The sequence below is a fragment of the Taudactylus pleione genome, unplaced genomic scaffold, assembly GCF_031769625.1.
Source record: "Taudactylus pleione unplaced genomic scaffold, aTauple2 ptg001956l, whole genome shotgun sequence".
In the NCBI taxonomy this organism is placed as follows: domain Eukaryota; kingdom Metazoa; phylum Chordata; class Amphibia; order Anura; family Myobatrachidae; genus Taudactylus; species Taudactylus pleione.
Window position 1 is genome coordinate 5,405,482 of NW_028286352.1, and position 19,705 is coordinate 5,425,186.

The window sequence follows — 19,705 nt, forward strand, 5'->3', positions numbered from 1 at the left end:
TTACTCACTGAAGGTGTAGTAAGCCTGGAAACCTTTTAGCTGAGTTTTGATATCACTGTGGAATATCACCACCATGGTATTCCCAGTGGAGGTTATGGGATTAAATCCGTCGTCTTCACCACAAAATGGACCATACACACGAGAATCAAAATGGACCTCCACATAGTCTTGGATGCAGTGAGCGGCATCCTCTAGGTGAAAATCAGTTGCAGTCAGTAATATCTGTAATACACAGAAATATTAATTATTATTAATGAAAGAGACATACAGAAAGCAGATACGACAGAAATACCAAAGTCAGCTAGAATATTCCCCACAGGCACAATGTGTGAGCATATAAATCTGATAATAACATCATACATAGATATGTTTGTAAATTTCATATCTATACTGATCATTCTTAAAGCAGAATATTTTTATTAACCAATCATACAATTTGTGTTTTAGAGCCTATGAAACTCCTTCAAATAAATCTATCTCCACAGCCATTATAGTCAGCAAACTACATCATACAAATGGGACTAATATATTCTAAGATAAGGAGGTGAGTTGGCCACTTACCTCATATCACAGCCCACGATGAACTCAATATTGGCCTGGTGACTACATTCACACATGAGACACTATCCCTTTCTCTCTATCTATCATCTATCTATCTATCTATCTATCTATCTATCTATCTATCTATCTATCTATCTATCTATTATTTCTCTCTTTCTATGTATCTATACATAAAGCTTCCATAACATTACTGAATCCACTACACAAATTATCTTCAACTACAAATCTGTTCTTACCCGATATCCCTGAGGAGCTGTAATATTGAAGGTACAATCCATGTTTGGGCTGTATGCATTTGGGTATCCAGGAGATGTAAAGTTCTTCTCAAAGGCAAAGAAATTCCCTCCACATTGTACTTTAGGGAGATATGATATAAAGCAGAGAACAAACAGCATTTGTTATCCAAAATCCAGCAAAGGACCAGGCTATGTAATTCTCTAACATATGATGAAAACATGACAAAGCTTCCATAAAACTTTCTTATTTCTATATAAAATTAATTCATAAACAAATTTTGTTTGTAAGTATGTCAACTACTAAGTGCCTGTGGTTTTCTGATCATAATCATCAAAGTTTATTTGTAAGGTTCCACAATACTGAACAGGCAAAGGAACAAACAATCTAACACAAATAAAACAAATATACATAAAGGATGATAGAAGTCATACTATGACTGAAGGAGTTTAAACCTTGAAGTTTATTGAACTGGTTTGTAATTTTTTGGCCTGAGCTATCACACATTGCATACTGTCCATTCAGCATACAGCTAGGGGATAGGTTTCAGGCCTCAGAAGTTAATAAAAGTTATGTGCACCCTGACTGAGGCTTTTTTGTTTTAAACTTCTCACCCTCCCTTTCTGTGTTTTGGTTGCCCTTTTTTTGGTTTTGCATTAATGTTGCTTTTACGGGTAGGGGGAGCAGAGCAGAAGATTTGCGGTGCATAGCAGATATGGGCTTGACTGAATTTTCCTACCTTGGGGAATTTTTAAGCAGCTATAATCATGCAATCCAGAGAAGGTGTAAATTAAATAATGGTTTTACTGTTAGGAAGCTCACAGAGGATGGACAATGTGTGAATGGATGGATGCCAGGGACAGATGTGAGACATAAGGTTGAGAGGATCTTGCTCTAGCTGTAGGTGGCAGATAGAGGCACAAGTTGGTAGGGCAGGGGCAGAAGGGATGAGTGGTAAGAGATGGTGGAGGGGAGGAAGGCACTTGTAAAGAGAGTATTTGAGGGACCACTTGAAGAAGTGAAGGTTAGGAAAGTGCTTGGTCAGATGGGATGAGGATTTCCACAAGTGGAAAATGCTGCAGGAGAAGTTCGTAGGGCAGGGGCTAAAGGGATGAGTGGTAGGAGATGTTGCATGTAGAGGGGAAGAAGTCACTTGTGAAGAGAGAGGTTTTGAGGGACCAATTGAAGTAGTGAAGGTTGAGAAAGAGTTGGTCAGGTGAGATAGGGATTCCCACAAGTGGGAAGCGCTGCAGGAGAAGTCTGGTTACTAGGGGTAGGAAAGTTATACAGTACGTCTCAGGAAATATTAAGGTGGCAAGAGTAGATATATCTCAGGACAAGGTCAGATTTATATGTAAGGGGAGCTATTGAGGGCTGATTTGATATAGTTTCTATTCATACTAACACTGCCATATATAGTGGAAACAATATTTTATAAAATAGTATATAGTAAATTAATGATGGTACCATATTATTGAAGCAGTAAAAACAATCAAACATCAATGGTTACTTATACCCCTTTTCCACCTAAATTCCGTGTCTGACCCGGAGTTGGAACAAAGTTCCTATCCGGATCAGACCCGGAATTTTGCCGGTGCCGACTCTGGATATTCCCAAGTCAGCGCCGCTCACACCGCAGTCGGGTCTGCATTGACCCGGCTATTACGGAGTGAAAGGGGTCGCTTGGAGATGACGTCATCTCCAAGCGCCACTGAAGCCGGACCAATCATCGTGACCCGGAGTGTGCTGTTCTCACAGCAGGGTTTCACGGGCTACGCCCGTGTTAAACCCTGCTAGTTACCTGGGTTGGATTGCCGGGTCACTCGACCCGGTGATCCAACTCTCTCCCCTTTTACACCAGGGAGCTGCCCGGGTTAACCCTTCAAAAACCCGGGTTTTAGCTCCGGCGTAAAAGGGGTATTAGTTAATTCATGTCAGTTTTTCTACTTTGAGATCAATTGAATTGAATTGTAGGTAATTAGTTTAGCTGTGAGCTGCATGTTCTAGTTTATTTATATAATCATCCATGCTGTAACTGCCATTCAGTGCAAGGAACATGACAACATCTGTAGGATATAAGTAGGATTAGACAGTGTAAAACTATAACATTGGGCATTTCTATAACTGAGTACAATACCTGAGCCATATGTAGCTTTGAAGCCGACCCCTGTAGCGCTACTGTCACTGGCAAACTCCACCAGCATCTGGTTAGATGAAGCAACAATTAGAGGGATCAGTCCAGTCCCACAAGTTTTGTCCAGTAACAGGGGAGATGTCTTACTGGGACCATCATATATCTTGATGTAGTCAGATGCACAGTCAGGTGAGGATTGGACATCAAAGCCATTAAAATTCAGGGTAGCCTTAATGTAAGACATATCAGGGAGTCAGCAATAACTTATTTATTTAGTCATTTCATTTTGCAAATAAGTTCATATGTAGCTTAATGTACACACATTATGCCAAACTGAGGGATGTGATCACCTTATTTAGGCTTATTTACTTGAGTATTGTGAAATCTTAAATGGAGAATTACATCTTTGCAATGAGCAGAACAACCCATCATACTGTATGTCACCATTGTATATACTTCCCCCCCACATCCTTCTTTTCTGTTGGAAATTATACAATCCTTAGGAGGATTTATTACTATAAAAAGAACAGATAAGTATCAGAGAATGACCTCCGAATACTTTGAACCTGGTGCTAGTACAATAATCCCTAGATAAAATGACACACTAGTAATACAGCAAACCAGGATGTGACAGCTGCTTAACTGCCCAATCTATAAGGCACACAGAGAAAAGGTTCCCAGTTGCGCCCAGCTGGTGTAATCAATTACGTGGTGCTCAACATATGACAGTTAGGAGATGATTAGCTGGAGCACCATTATAATATTCAATAAGCTTTATCACTCGTTGCATATGATAAAGCTCATTGCATATTATAATGGTGCTCCTGCCAACTTGTTAATAAATGAGACCCACAGTCTTTATGGAGCACATTGCACATTCCATTTGACATAAATAAATTATAAATATTTGTGAAGTCCATAGTTGGAGCACTCCACTGCAAATACACTGCAAATGTATAATGGGGCCACAGGTAGTCACAGCCACACTATGGTCCAAATATTATATTGTGAAAGTTTAGATAAAGTGAGAGTTTTCTCACACTTTTTAAACTCGGCCAATGTAATAGAGTCCGAGAACATGAAAACGTGCATGTTATTCAGGCTCAAAAAACTCTCACGATTTAAATTCTCATCCAGATATTTTCCCATTTTGAAGATACAACTCAACCCATGTAATAGTGTGAGTGTTTACTGCTAAACTCTCACATTTTCTAAACACTCACCCTATTAAATGTGGCCCTATGTGTGTTAGAATGATATCAATCACAAAAAAAGCAGCATCAGCTATAGTAGTCCAAATAAATCCCAGGCACAAATGCTCCAAATCACCATTCACATCTGTCTTTACCCATAGCTGGGGGTCGATCTGATGGCTTCTATGAGGTTTTATCCCAGAGCAGTTGGCCAGTATCATCTTTCATGGATATCTGTGCAGAGATGTCCATGAAAGATAACATTTTGCCTCGTTCTGATATCTGAATTAAGTGGGTAGTACATATATAGTACATATATATGTATATGCTAATTCCATTCATTACTATACCTGTCCAGATGGTGTCCTGATCAACCAAACACATCTGGCATCATTGGGATAAGCTGAGGGATAATTGGCTGAGGTCAGAGTTCCATTCTTATCGTTAAGCAAATTTGCACAAACACCTAAGAGGTAGAAAGTGATATAATTTAATGACTATAGATGTGGTAAAGTATAATGAGTTGTTATATTACTAGGGTGAGCTACATATGTGACAGATACAGCCACTCATTGTAATGGGCCTCACTTTGTGTTAAGAAACAATCCCACTAAAATGAACAAGTCTACACCTAGATAAACCATGTTGTGACACAAGAGGCACAAATGCATAGCATAGAAATAATGGCCAGGGTATATTTATATTGGGTTTTAGAGTTGAGATTGGAAGCGTGAGACCCCACCACCAGCACCTGCAGTGCAACATGGACTAGCTAAGGTGTGACATTGCAAGTATTAGCTAAATTTACTCCTAACTATAAATGAGGCAATATGACATCTGTACTTACTACACTGGTAGAGCCGGTTAATTTTAGAAACATCCAAGATACTCAGTCCTTTTCTTTGACCAATGGTTATGGTAGGATCAGGCTTGGGTACAATGGAGGGTTGCTTTGAAGTGTTAGAGAATGCATACCTGTCACACAGACAATAAACATGATAATATCATGTAGAAATCGGTACAGTCCAGAATTATAGAGGCAGTTATAACATCAATGTGCACTAATTATATTCATGCACCATCCTCTATTATGTAGTACCTCTGTGCATAGCAGCTTACCTGTCATAATGCATCACTGAGCTATAATCATACTCCAGACCCAGGTTATTAGTGTTTTTCTTTATAAAATTCACTGCATTACCTGTAACAAGAAATCTCCCATTACTACACATCACATGTGAATGACAACAACACAAAACTGTGACAATCAGTATTTTTGAGCATTTGCCATATGCATAGTACCTGGTGAGATATATTGGTAATTGATGGTGACATAGTCATCGCGGTCACTCCTCATATGCTCATGGTAAAATCCCAGGACATGACTTAGTTCATGTTCTACAGCTCCTCTGGACATACAACCAGCAACATCTAGTCCAACCATCTGTCCTCCACCTTGTCGTCCGATAAATGATGTACAACTGAAAGCAGTGAGGAAGGTACAGTATGACAGTCTGTTTAATGGTTACAGTATACTTATATACATAGGGAAATAAATAGTCATCACTGGAAGGTAAATTCACACCCATTCCAGAAGAATTCTTATGGAGAGTTAGCAGTAATCATGAAGAATAGAAAATTCTGCTTTTGTTACCAGAAGCCTCTCAGTTAGTGTTACTCTATAACTTAGACATAATGGAAGAACCTACCCATTTGATGAGACAATGTTGATATAATCCTTCTCTGCAGTCCTTGGTACAAACCTCACACACGTCAATGTCTCAAACTCCTGCATAGAAGTTTTGAACAACTTGACTTGATTGTCATCTGTAGCGAAAGGAAGTTGAGCATATATTATTATATTAGAACAATAGGTGATCATGACTACTTTAGGATACCATCAGGAATAGATAACTCACTATAAACAGAGGCTAAGATGTACGGAACAAGGACAGTCCCATCTGCAGATTTAGGCCACAGGCAATTTTTACAGCTGATGGCGCTGCGTCCAGGTTTCATGAGCACATCTCCTTCATGCACAGTTATGTTGTTATCTACATTAACCAGTTACATGGACAAGAAGAATTCATACATTAGTTTACTGTATGTAAGAGTTATGTAAGACTATTCAATCCTATGTTGTAATAATAACAGAGATATTATACCAATCTTTCTTTCCATTAAAGATGTTTCTTAGCTCGTTAACACACCTACAGTTCCTCCTTACTAAAGGGTCTATTCACTATTTTATTATCAGGGTAAGGCTGGACAATGATAATTAACTTACTAATTTGCGGTGAGCACTGGAGCAATTTATCATTACACTGGTGTTGAGACAGCTCATCCGAAAATCATCTGTCTCCCAAAATGTTTTCACTGCTCCTTCTGGAGTAGTGAAACTTAGCACTGCTGAGTCTAACTAAAGTTCATGCAGGCGCACAAAGCCCCGGCATCCGGTGGAAGGAGCCGGACAGGGGCGGAAGGATACTTACTGTCTAGTAGTGTAAAATAAATTAATTAATAAAATAAACTCTCTCCACCATTTTATAAAAGCTCAGCCTACTCACCCTTGGCACTGGTCATCTAGGGGGTACCTAGTACAGTCAGTAGAGATTAATGTAATGCGTCCTCCTTCACAATTACTGACTGGTAATAGTATGGATTACAGGACTAGCAGTTGGGTTACTAAAAATGGTACTAATGGGCAGTTCTTTGTCAGTTTTGGGGAAAAGGTGAAGAACAGAGTAACTCTATAACTATCTCTGGTCTTAATCCTATTTTCTATGATTAGGTTCCTTTGTGTTCAGCTGCCTACTCATGTACCAACATAGACTTTAAGGAACCAACAGATTTCTTAACCTAACTAGTTTATATATATTTAGTATTAGTAGTATGTTAATACCTTTGTTGACTTCAATAATCTTGCTGAAGGTACCTTCCTGCACTCCGGCATCAGTGTCTACTGTAAATAGTGTACATACAATATAATAACCATAAATACTACATTTACCTAAATAGTGCATTGAGCATACAGTATGTTGCAGTTGTTGGAGAGCAATAAACAGCATCATACTAAATACATTCCTATCAGTTATCTTATCAATGATCTTTTAGATACAATACATGTCCTTACTTATGACCAGATAAATATGTTCAATGAATAGGCTCTCATGGAACAGTTTTACCTGCTATAATTACAATTACATGTGACTCAAAGTAATTGATAGGGGTAAGTTACTAGTATTGCTTTATTTTGACATTCAGTAATAAGTGTAATGGGGATTGTATAGACTACTGATAAGACAACTTCAACTAAATTGCACTCCGGACAGATTCTATTATTTTGTTATAAAAATTATAAATTGTCTTTTAAAAATATTAGAAGTTTCACCTAAAATATAATTATAATGTAATTAATGTCACACCCTTGTTACATATGTCTTATTTACATTATGTTCTAGCCAGTAGTATAAGATGTGTAACCAATAGTGACAGTCATTCTAGTAACCAAACCACAGAAGGTGCAGTCACCATGGCAGTGTCAGTGCACTCACACACACACACGTGGTAATAACTGCACTATTTCTTACACTATTACATTATACTGATGTACATTTCTAAATGGTACTTACATGAAATATTGTTATCATTAGACAAATGTATATCCCAGTGATAGTGATTGTGATGGTGTAAATAAGCATTTCTCATTATTAGGGGAAACATATATATTCTTGTTACTGTAGTATATAAGTAATGTAAGGTAATATGGATTGTACTTTATCTTATAATTCTTACCTGAATGGGAAGCTGCTGTCTCCTTCTCATTGTTCAGTGTCTCTGGATCTGAGAGAGTGAGAGATACCGAGAGAGAGAGAGAGAGAGATGGAGAGAGAGAGAAAGATGGAGAGATGGAGAGAGAGATAGAGAGAGATGGAGAGAGAGGGAGAGAGAGAGATGGAAAGAGATGGAGAGAGAGAGAGAGATAGAGAGAGATGGAGAGATGGAGAGAGAGAGCAAGAGACAGAGAGAGAGATGGAGAGAGAGGGAGAGAGAGATTGCGAGAGAGATGGAGAGAGAGATGGAGAGAAAGAGATGGAGAGAGAGGGAGAGAGAGAGAGAGAGAGGGAGGGAGAGATGGAGAGAGAGAGAAAGAGAGAGAGATGGAGAAAGAGACGGGGAGAGAGAGAGCGAGACACAGAGCAAGAGATGGAGAGACAGAGATGGAGAGAGAGATGGAGAGAGAGAGATGGAGAGAGAGATAGAGAGATGGAGAGATGGAGAGAGAGATGGAGAGAGAGAGATGGTGAGAGAGAGATGGAGAGAGAGATAGAGAGATGGAAAGATGGAGAGAGAGAGAGAGGGAGAGAGATAGACATGGAGAGAGAGAGAGAGAGAGAGATGGAGAGAGAGAGAGAGATATGGAGAGAGAGATGGAGAGATAGAGAGAGAGAGATGGAGAGAGAGGGAGATTCGTAATTGACCTGTTATGCTGACAGGTGTGAGACCAGCCTTACTATACTTACTATAGGTGACTTACGGGTCTATGTACTAAGTCTTTGAGAGAGCAAAGATACCAACCAATCAGCTCTTGTAATATTTCAAACACAGCCTTTGAAGTGGCAGTTAGGAGCTGATTGGTTGCTACTTTATCTCCATCAACTTAATAACTCTCCAAGACTTAGTACATAGATACACAGACTGGATATTACTCACAGTCATCATGGTTAGGTGTCACTTTATATTATTGTGTCCCCTGATTTCTGTAACAGTTCTCTGATTTACTGCATCTAATACAGTATGTGGTGGTTTGCATCACCCCTTAGCTAGCCATAGATTGCCCTGTTTATACATTATCTCAGTTGCTTAGTTTGCTATTTAATTTTGTTTTTTTCTGTCTTACTTCATTTTGGATGTATATACATTGTTAACTTTTTAGGAAATCTATTCTACTTACTCTAGCAGATACATTTTTATATTTATAGGATTTGTTACACTGCTTATTGTGATTGTTTAGTTATCTTGTAATCACAGGATTTTTTTTTGTGAATGCCCCCTTCTGTAGAGCGGGTGTTACAGTCACCAATTGTTAATTAATTGTAGATAGTTTTGGGAGTACTTATTCCTTTCATGGTCATTTTTTTATTGTGTCCTTAAAAAAGTCTTAATTGACAGAAATGATGGATAAAATTGAAATGATTTCATCATTATATAAATATTGTATAATACAACTATTGTAATATGGATTGTGCTAATTCATAGTATTCTTTCTTACCTTTATGGAATGTTCCCATCTCCTTAATGATATCCAGTGTTTTTGGATCTGTCAAAGACAAGTAAAAATATTGTGATGGTGTAAGAATGAGGAAGGTTTCTTGAAAGTGAGAGAGAGAGAGAGAGAGAGAGAGAGAGAGAGAGAGAGAAATTAAGAGACACAATGCTGCAAAAGAGTGAGAGAGTGAAAGACAGAATGCAGCAAAAGAGAGAGAGAAAATGCAGCAAAAGAGACAAGTGAATGATTTAATTAAAACAATGGCATGAGAGAGAAAAGTAGACAAAATAAAAATGAAAACTTAGTGACTAGAAGAGGAAAATGAAGGATATTTAATGAATTATTAAAATTTTTAACTTACCAAAACCATTCATTTCATGCTGGGAAAGCTGAAAGATAAATATGGTTTAGGTAATGCTCACACTGTGATTTGTTTTACTCACTGGTCTCACTTAAAGTATTATAAATCTTAAGGATGAAGTGATGAAGTTCCCAGCTCATGGCCACTGGACTCTTTATCATCTGCTACCACTATGCAGTCAGTCACAGTGCTCCTCAACAAGTCGTTACAATAAAAGGGCATTGAGACACGTGTCACTGTGAGCTTCCTCCTGCAGTCACTGGTTGATGATCATGGTGACTGACTGTAGGAAGGGACAGAAATAAGTGAGGTAGGTTACTTGGCCCCCTCCTCTCTATCTCCTCTACTCCCACTGCCACTTAGCTCACTGCTTGCATAGTGAATAGAAGAAGTGAACAGTGATATATATATATATACCCTATATATTATTATTATACTGCAGTCACTGACTAAGAAACAGAGAGACTGTATTTATGTACTGTACTACACTGGGGAGGGGGTGAGGGCAGAAAGCCTTACATTTATACAATTACCACATACAGTACTGTTTGCCCTATAAAATAACAGATTATTTTTCATTCACAAAAACTGTATATTAGAACCACACAGTCTGATAAAACCCAGCATAAGGCACCATTGATTCATTCATATTCATTCATTATCTCACCTGAAATGATGGGGCCAAAGGAAGACTTGTCACTGAGTTCATAACACAGAGCAGAAGAAACAAGGAGAACATTTTATACATCTTGTTCATATATCGCTCTCTTTGTTGTTCTAGTAGCCTCCGTACTATATTATAGAGAATCTCTCTAGCTGTATGGTAACCTCAGTCTCTGGAGTATCTTATATACTGGTCTAGGAGAAAATCTAACCAACCACAAGGCAGAATGATGGATTTAAGCAATGACCGGGATAGATGCCTGGGGTCAGTGCATGGCTGTTATAGGTATGTCATTATCTTTATGTGTGACCACATGGGGATTATCATAATGAGCTTCTGCAGATTATTTAGTGTCACAGTCAAGTATAAATTCTCCACATTATATGTTATTAAAAATAAGTGTTTTACACTGAAATGTTCCTGTCCTGTCAGTAGACTGATGATCAGTGTAGGCATAGAGTGTCTCTGTTTTCATCAGTTACTTCTAGAGTAATTCCAGGACATTAAACCCTATACAATGAATGGGAGATGGATGATGGTAAATCGGAATATGTCATGATAGTATGTAATGACTGTAGAGGATATCATCATCATTCAACTACTATATGATGTAACAACAAAGTATAACCACTTTCCACCATGGATCAATACAGAGAAGGACAATTCTTATATACCAAACCAAAGATACTTTTATATTATGTTTCAAAGTATTTATGGATTCAGCTACAATAAGCACCTAATAAAAATTGTTGAAGCCTAAATTGTCTATAAATTTTCACAATAATAACAAAATTCAGCAACTGTATCCAAACACATAGGATCTAACTCAGTGATGGACGTTGCTGCATGAGCTTTTCCATCTGTTGTCGGAGTCACAGCTGAGATAATATGTAAATACTGGTATCAGCCTTCTCTTGTTTTGTAGTCTGTGTCTGAATGAGCAAGAACTGAGATGCCCACTCTGTGTCTCTGCATGCTATAACACTGCCGGTAATCAGTGCACGTACCACCATTGGCGCACTATTACAGGCACCCTCAATACTTGCATTAGACCAATGGTAGGTGCAGATTATTGATGTGAACATGGCTTCTGCTACTGGGGCTATGTGACTAAGAATGCAACCACTTTTACTTACACACCAACAACATTTCCATAACATGCCCATGAGACAGGATTTATTTGTGTTTTTCAGTCCACATCAGAGTCACTGCCCAGGAACGCTCATCACTCTGCTGCCCCATTTCTGATACCTTCAGTCCCAAAGCAATATAATCTTTGAATGTGCTGTACACTGTGTTTCATGCATGTATCATAGGGTTTTTCAGGACAGGGCAGTAGACCCACTTAAATAGACTAGGGCTCTCCTGTTTCCCTATGGCACAAGGCCCTTCCCCACTTTAGGATCCATCCAATATCAGGATATAGGTAATATGTGAAACCTGCACCCATGTCCCCAGGACACAGGCCAAGGGCAGTAGGCAAATTGTTTACCAATCTCCTTAGTAGACAGACTGTGCCCCAGCAAGAAGCTATTACTTCCCCAAATAATACAATATTAGCTATTGAGTGTGTTGTTTTGTTACTGTGCTTATCCTTATTGTACCTGTGATATGATTGCCTCATCTGTGCAGCATTGCTACCATAAGTAGGATTAGCATGTAGAAGAGAGATCCCATCCCTGATACAATCAGTCTGTCAGGGTGGTTATGTTGGTCTTTATGCATTTTGGTAGTTATTTGAACTGAACTTTCAGTAGGATCTTAAGTAACTTCTTCAGCAAGGAGGATGCTTCTTCTTTGCCCTACCAGTAGCTGTGTTAGGCTGTGTTTCTGCCTGTTTGCTCTAAATATAATGGTGCATGGAGTAAAAATAATTACAGTGAATAGGTGTCTGATTACATAGTAAATATGAGCAGTACTTTGCAACTTATTTAATATTTTCTTCTATTTTCCCTTTTCCTTAATGGCATTTATCATTCAGATAGGTCATTGTATGAGACACTTTTGTTATGATTTTTGAAGCTTAACCTTTAAGAACTGATTTTCTTTAAAAATTGAAGTCTATAAAAAAATCAACGGTGATAAAATATATGGCGAATCTTTATTCGGTTTTGACTCAGTTCTTTTAATCAAATTAGTGCAAGTTCGAATTAGTTTGTATTTATTTTATTTATCTAATTGGCTCATCTCTAATCTTTATTAATTTCATTATTATCCTTTATTTATATGGGGCCACGGGGGTCCGCAGCGCCTTACAACATACAGAGGGCCTGATTTATTACGGATCTCTATTGTGATCACATCTTCGTAATCGCACACAGGTCTGCTGCAAAAATATGATAATGTATGCAATCGGAAAGCTGTCACAGACCAACATAGACACCCACTTCCCCTATTTCACATCTGAAATACCTTGCAATCCAGCAAAAACATCAGTACCATCAAGTAACATCGGAGCCTCATGGTCTATGAAAGCAGGTTAGACCTTACTCAGAAATTACTAACCTCTCTGCACACAGTGAGCACTCAAGCTGCGTATGCCGTCACAGTGGCTAATTTATGCATGCCCATGTAATGGCATTCAAACGGACAGGTACGCCTGCATTTCTCCAACCACTCCCCTGTCACCACCCCCAAACGCTCACTGCATGTCAATCACTCTGTGATGGCACTCCGTGGTCTCCATGATCGCAGTGCGATCATAATGATACTTTCGCCTACAAGCGTTGCGATGCATACACATGCACAGTACGCAACAGTCGTCCCTCTGCACACCATTTAGCAGTTGTGATCCATGCTGAATCAGGCACAGAAACAGAAACAGTATGAACACACACAGACAAAAAAAAAAGGTGATTTACAGTACAAAACATTGCAGAACAAGGACAAGGTATATCAACATTGCTGCATCAGCAGTCATACAGTCAGGGGTCAATTTATTAACATTCCTGTTGGTCCCGATTTGTCCCGTTTTTCAAATCAGCTTGGATAGTCAAAAATGGCCGTTGTTTACACTTTTAAAATCAGGAATATACCAAAGTCCCGGTTTTGACAGGATCGTTTTGATTGATGGTGTATTTCGTCTTTCCTGTAGAGTATGAAGTCCAGATTAAGGCGGCCAAATTTGTCTCCCGAACAAGCAGCCTGCACATATCAGTGAAATATGTGCAGACTGTTTGTTCCTTTTTTTTTCTTTTTAGGGTTACATTTGTTAAAATAAATTAATGTGGGGTCCCTACCAGGCCCGGACTTGCCAGCTTGTCCTGGTACTTAATAGTAATAAGAAATTCCAACTTCAGTCTAATACCAATATCCAACAATATATATAGTAATATGCATAGCAGGGTGGTACATTTCTGTGCTTATTAGTAAGTATGTTAGGAAAAGTAAGTGGCACCACTTGTTGGATTTCTGCGATCCTGCGATGCTGGGTTACAGCATCGCGGCAATCCGTCGCTGATGTATGGGGCCCTTTACTCTCCAATGAAATGTGTATTCTTACTAATTAACTCACTATGGACAGATGAGAGAAACAGACAAGAGATTGATACAGTAGGAGCCAGTCTAATAGTGAAGGCTCATTTTGTACAACTATCCTCTGCATAGTTTTGCCACAAGATTCTTAAGATCAAAACATTTCTAACACAAATCAATGGTCCATGCAAATACTTCTAATCTCAAAGCCAAAATAAAAGTGATGGAACATCATCATCTATAATGTAAGTTTTTTAAAATATTTCTTTGTTTGTTCAGTGGACACATTTGTTTTAATAAAAATGCATATACTCAGGATACATTGTGAACTTTAAATGTGCTTTAAATGTCCAAACACTACCATATTCTATGTACAGCCTGTATTTTGTCTTCACAGGAGTATAATTCCCATATTATGGGGTTAATATAACTGGGTGTGATGCTGATTGACTGCGCCTGTGGGATCTCAGTGAATGTTTCCCGTTTTTTTATTTTTTAATATAGCATCTAGAGATGAGCGGTTCGGTAGTACTCAGTTTTACTCTGTTATGTTCAGAACTCAAAAACAGAATAATATTGGCTTTCCGGCTCTCACATGTTTTGGATAGCCAATAAGATAAATTCAAACTAATCTGAACTTATGCTAATTTAACAAAAAGAACCAAGTCAAAATGAAACCGCTCGTCAGTAATGGCAACCCTACTGTAGACTAGATTCAGAGTTTCACTTAAATTAGATAAAATATGTTATATTGGCTTTATGTGTTGACAGCATCTATGAGATGGCGCCGCCCCAATTTATATGCAAGTGGAAGAAGTCATTATCATCATCATGTATTTGCTCTGTCTCTATACTTGGTACAAAAGATCTGACTGATGGTGGATGGATCTCAGCATGCTCTCACCCTTGAGTATCCCACAGTTCTGTCCACACACACAACTTGCTCACGGCAAACTCATCCTAATGTACATGCTCTGTGCACAAACATTCTTACACTCCCTGAACTAATTTCACAAGTAGACATTTCACAGCTGTTACTGAGTCATGGTCTAATTGTAACCATAACTGGAGTATAATTGTACCTGCTCAAACACTGTTTACAGGAGTCAAGAGTAGCAAAACGAGAGGTTGGGTATAGGTGATGAATAAGCTAAATCAACATTGATACAGAGCACTAAAGATGGTATTGAAAGTAATTCTTCATATAAGAACAATCTATAGACCACTGAAACAAGATTAGTTGCATTACTAGAGTAAATTATTATATATATATATATAGTATATATATATATATATATATATATATATATATTTAATTATGGCTAATTTATAATGGTCTTAGAAAATTGCTAAATCTTCCATAAGTAGGAACATTCTTGATTACATCTGTGCGTCACCTCTTAGCTATTAGTGATCATACAAGCAAATATTTAGCTCTTACAAATGGAGACATAGCTGCTAATGCACAGTTGAAAGTGTCATGGGCATACATTATATAAAAGCAACATTTTTGAAAAATAAAAAGTTATGCCTTTTAACAGATATACAGAATCAGTAGGTACTGGTCTGTATAAGTCATAATTAAATGGATACACCCTACTACAGTAAGAATGACCCTTTTACACCAATGTTGTCTCGTTGCAGTTCCTGGAAGCCATTAAGATCATCACTTACTCCTCAATCTGTTTTTCCAGCCAGATGTTACAGTGACATCAGGTAATGATATCTTTCTACAGTGTCTAAGGAATCCCTTATGTCTTGGGAGTTATAGATTTCACATATAATGGGATGAGAAAACCTAGGCAGAGGAAGAAAGTATTTATTAATAGACTTCTATCACAATCAGGCTAGGGTGTTTTTCTGCCATTGAGTTGGAAGACGTTGATCCAGCTTGAGGAGGGGCATAGATCAGTGTCTTCCTTGGAAGTTGGTGAGACCTGACCAAAGGTGCAGAGTGTAACTTACTAGGAGGTGTTCTCCAGTGACCCCTCCAAGCAGGATTTGGGCTTAAGCTGCACCCAGTAAGCAGCTGCAACCCTTTGGTCTGGTATCCAGCACAAGTCACAGGAAAACATAGGAGATAGATAATGGAGATTTTGAATAAAGTGATGTATAGAATACACACTTAACGGTTTTCAGGCACAGGGCTGGCACTGTAGGATGATGTATTGAAACAGTGCTTAATTACACCCAGTGCAGTTTCAGATGCAGAACTGGCACAGGAGTTTGGTATCACGAGATGGTACTTGATGAATGTACTCAGAACACGTGCTGTGTCTTTAGATACAGCACTGTCATAGACGAATGGTCTCACGAGATGGTACTTGATGAATGTACTCAGTACATGTGCTGTGGCTTTAGATGCAGCACTGTCATAGACAAACGGTCTCACGAGATGGTACTTGATGAATGTACTCTGTACACATGTTGTGGCTTTAGGCACAGGGAAGTATAGGAGATGACTCTGAATAGATTGTGCTTAGAAGACATTCTGAGTACACACACCATGCAACACACTAGGAACACATCACTAGAGAGATGGGAGCTTGGAACCTGGAATGCTGCAACAGCAAGCTTACACTGGAAGTAATGATGTTGTATAGGCAACTTCCTGTTGTCCAGCATCTGGTTATATGCCCTAAGGTAGCAGTCCATTGGAGGACACTGCTAGATGACAGCACCCAATGCTACCATAGGGTAAAGGGTTAGTCAGGTGAAAAGAGGCTGTCATGGTTGCATTTAAGATGGCAACTGCAGAAACCACATCATGGAGCAAGCACATGGACATCCTAGCAGATCCCAGGTATAATCTTTAGTGCGTCACTCGCCGCCACACCTGATGTTTGACAGATTTATATATCAAGGGAAGCCAGCACTGAGGTGAGCAATGGCCGATCCTAGGCAGCAACCTGACAGCTTCTTGACTGCTCACTTAATATGCATTTGTGTCTGTGATGGAAAAATTTTAATGAGTCATGTAAAGTAGCTGGCTATTCTTGCTTATTTCACAATGCCTTTATTTGCAGATACTCATCCATACATCGAGTATTGATTAATGCTGGAGGATTGCTGCTGGGTATGTGTATATTACACTATTTTTTTGGGTTTGTCATAAATAATTAATACTCTACTATGTTATTTTACACACAGGTGATTCTGGCTATGACTGTCACTCCTGCCTACTTACAACTCTGTTGCTACAACAGATGGGAAGAGTTAGAATATTCTGACCAAGATAAGAATAATTTAAATCTCTCTGTTGCACTAAATTTTATTGTTAGGTGCACCTCATTCATATTAGCACAAATTGTAACAATAAATCCTGGGAATAGATTAATTGCAATATTTTTTATTTCATGTGTGGATAGCCCAATTTCTCCTTTTTTATGCATGACACTACTATGGTCTCCTGTCAACCATAAATATAATGAGAAGCCACTAGATGTACGAAAGCTTTCACATTTGCAATATAAAAACAAGATTTAGGTATCTTGATAAGTTTGGGGGAGTTCTATTAAACAGCCTAGGCAAAGGCTCAGATTTTGTGGTATGTTGCTACCCTTTACAAAATGTAACATTAAATCAATATGCTCCATTTGATTATGCAATATACAGTGAGCAGCTGACTTTCTTGTAACTATTAGCTGACTATCAGAGCATTGGTGTGTGTGTGGGGGTTACAGGTTATGAAGAGCATGAATAATAACTCAAATATATATAACAGCCTGCACCCAATGCTGAGAGTGTTGTCAAGCTTGTAATGGAAACTAATCAACCCTCTGCTTAAAACAAAACTTGATGGCTATTTTTTCCCTTTCATATATATTGTTGCATATGAGGATCTCTTTAGGTTGAATAAACCTCTTTTGTGCCATTAAATATTTATCACAAAAATCCAAGAGCCAGACAACCTGGTATATAATTCTTTCAAAATCCAAAAATTCCTTTATTCCTTAGAATCAATATAATATGTAATAAAAAGTTAAATAACAAAACACTTAAATGTCAAAGCTAAACCTCTGCCTCTCTGTTTGGTACTCAATGAACACAGTCATTCATATAAAAATATTTATTGTTCTTCCCATCAGATAATAGGAGCAAGTAAGCTTTCCTGAAATTTGGAAGTGTTTGGCTATACTAAATACATCCGATATGATGTTTAATACATGGTTACCACTCTATAGTCGCTTCACAAAATTATCGCCTGGCTGTAACTCTCTTCCGCTCTCTGAATAGAGCATATTCTGAAGTTGACAATTTTCTTGGCGCAATTAGGATTCACTGTTCCCACTGCTGTGCGTGACCACCTTCACTTACTGCCGCTGTCATGTTTCAACCCATTTGGGTCTTTATCAATACGTAGGTGATTGTGGTCAAGCGGTCTCTGTTATACACCCAGATTTCCAGCAAGCATGCTGCCAGTATCTTAGTCATGTGAAAAGATTACTATCACTTAAAACTGTTGCTGACATTTATACTATGTAGATTTAATACTAAAATTATATGTACATGTAGTTTAACACATAATAGGCATGATAGCATCATTACCATATAACTATTAAATCTTTCACCCACAATTTTAAAGTTATATGGTAATTATGCTATCATGTCTTATATATGTTAAACTAAATATCAATAAGATGATCCACCAATCTAAGGCTGGGTACACACGTAAAGAATTTCTGTTCAACCAATCAACTAGTTGATTGGTTGAACAGAAAATCTTTATTTGTGTACCCAGCCTAAGAGATCTTTTAGTACATAGTAACTTCAATAGACAACCACCTAAGGCCACAAAAATCAAAGGAACTCATCCATCAATGTGTCTTTTTTCACATTATGTGATTTTCTAGTAAAAGTTTGTGTGAGCTCATGTTTTTCTCTACTAGGAAATATTGTTACATAACTTATGTATTAATTTCAATTGGAGTGATTCAGACTGTTAGAAACAGTTAAAGAGGTTTGTCACTTTTCTATTGTTTAAATAGTATATACATTCAGGAAACCAGTGCAGTTATTCCCCCCTCTTTTTTGCATGTTTGTTGGAGGGTTTGAAATTCTCCCTCATTATAACTGCAGCAGGTGTTCCTTCCTTAGGTGCAATTCAGGTGCTGAGAATATTAGTTGTCATTTTTATGGTATACTATAGTGTACCATCGGCCATCAATGGCACAGACATTGATGGCCGATTGTTTTAAACCAACTTCAGAAAATCATTGATATTTAACAATCAATGGTTGAGTTGTTTGCACGTGAAAACCATAACTATCAGAACGAGGGCCAACCATGTTTACTCGGGGCTACCATTGATGTAAAAAACTTTCCATCAGACCTTTCACAATAATACTGATATTAAAATATAAATAAATATAAAGGGCAAAATAAAAAAAAATATATAGAATGTTACCAATCTAATTCGAAATCAATATAGATTTATAATCGATGCTACGAAAGGGGTAAGAGGATGTCAAAGTCAAATAATTGAATATGATCGTTGTACAATTATTATCTGATGATCTAATTGTCTATGGTCTGACGATGTGTTTCCATGACACTACTTTGCGTCACGCAATCCGATGCGCTAAACTGCATATACACAACACACATTCACTGATGCACATAACGCACACACATATAAATGTATATATACTGTGATAGGATCACTGGTAAAGTGGTCAGTGATAGATACGTTTGCCCTAGGTTTCTGACCTATGTGTTTTAAAACCCCCAGGAGAAAGTTTGTAGTGAAGCAAGCTTGAGTTTCGGCTTATTGAAAAGCCGGTTTGGGACCTGGGGGTGTGGGTGTGAGGAAAGA

General features: G+C 38.1%; 1 protein-coding gene across 2 annotated transcripts; it reads right to left on the reverse strand.

Moving 5' to 3' along the window:
• Positions 1 to 10,249, reverse strand: LOC148436133 (embryonic protein UVS.2-like). Of its 2 annotated transcripts, XM_088465336.1 has the most exons (13): positions 9,753 to 9,777; positions 9,395 to 9,442; positions 7,918 to 7,965; positions 7,025 to 7,084; positions 6,042 to 6,176; positions 5,832 to 5,949; positions 5,425 to 5,603; positions 5,242 to 5,323; positions 4,970 to 5,097; positions 4,473 to 4,588; positions 2,933 to 3,158; positions 798 to 916; positions 1 to 222 (listed from the first exon to the last, which is right to left on the reverse strand). In XM_088465336.1, exons 1-13 carry the CDS (start codon positions 9,763 to 9,765, stop codon positions 1 to 3), a joined length of 1,494 nt encoding a protein of 497 aa, XP_088321462.1. In that variant the 5' UTR covers positions 9,766 to 9,777. The 2 variants fall into 2 exon arrangements, with proteins under 2 accessions (XP_088321462.1, XP_088321463.1); XM_088465337.1 differs by lacking the exons at positions 7,918 to 7,965; positions 9,395 to 9,442; positions 9,753 to 9,777 and adding an exon at positions 10,240 to 10,249 and having other exon boundaries at positions 7,025 to 7,081.
• Between the last annotated feature and the right edge of the window lie 9,456 nt (positions 10,250 to 19,705).

Excerpts from the sequence above, each read along its gene's own strand:
- LOC148436133 (XM_088465336.1), bottom strand. Across the intron at positions 7,966-9,394 it reads GATGGGAACATTCCATAAAG|ATCCAGAGACACTGAACAAT; the intron begins GTAAGAAAGAAT and ends TCACTCTCTCAG. Across the intron at positions 917-2,932 it reads CAAAGCTACATATGGCTCAG|TACAATGTGGAGGGAATTTC; the intron begins GTATTGTACTCA and ends ATCTCCCTAAAG.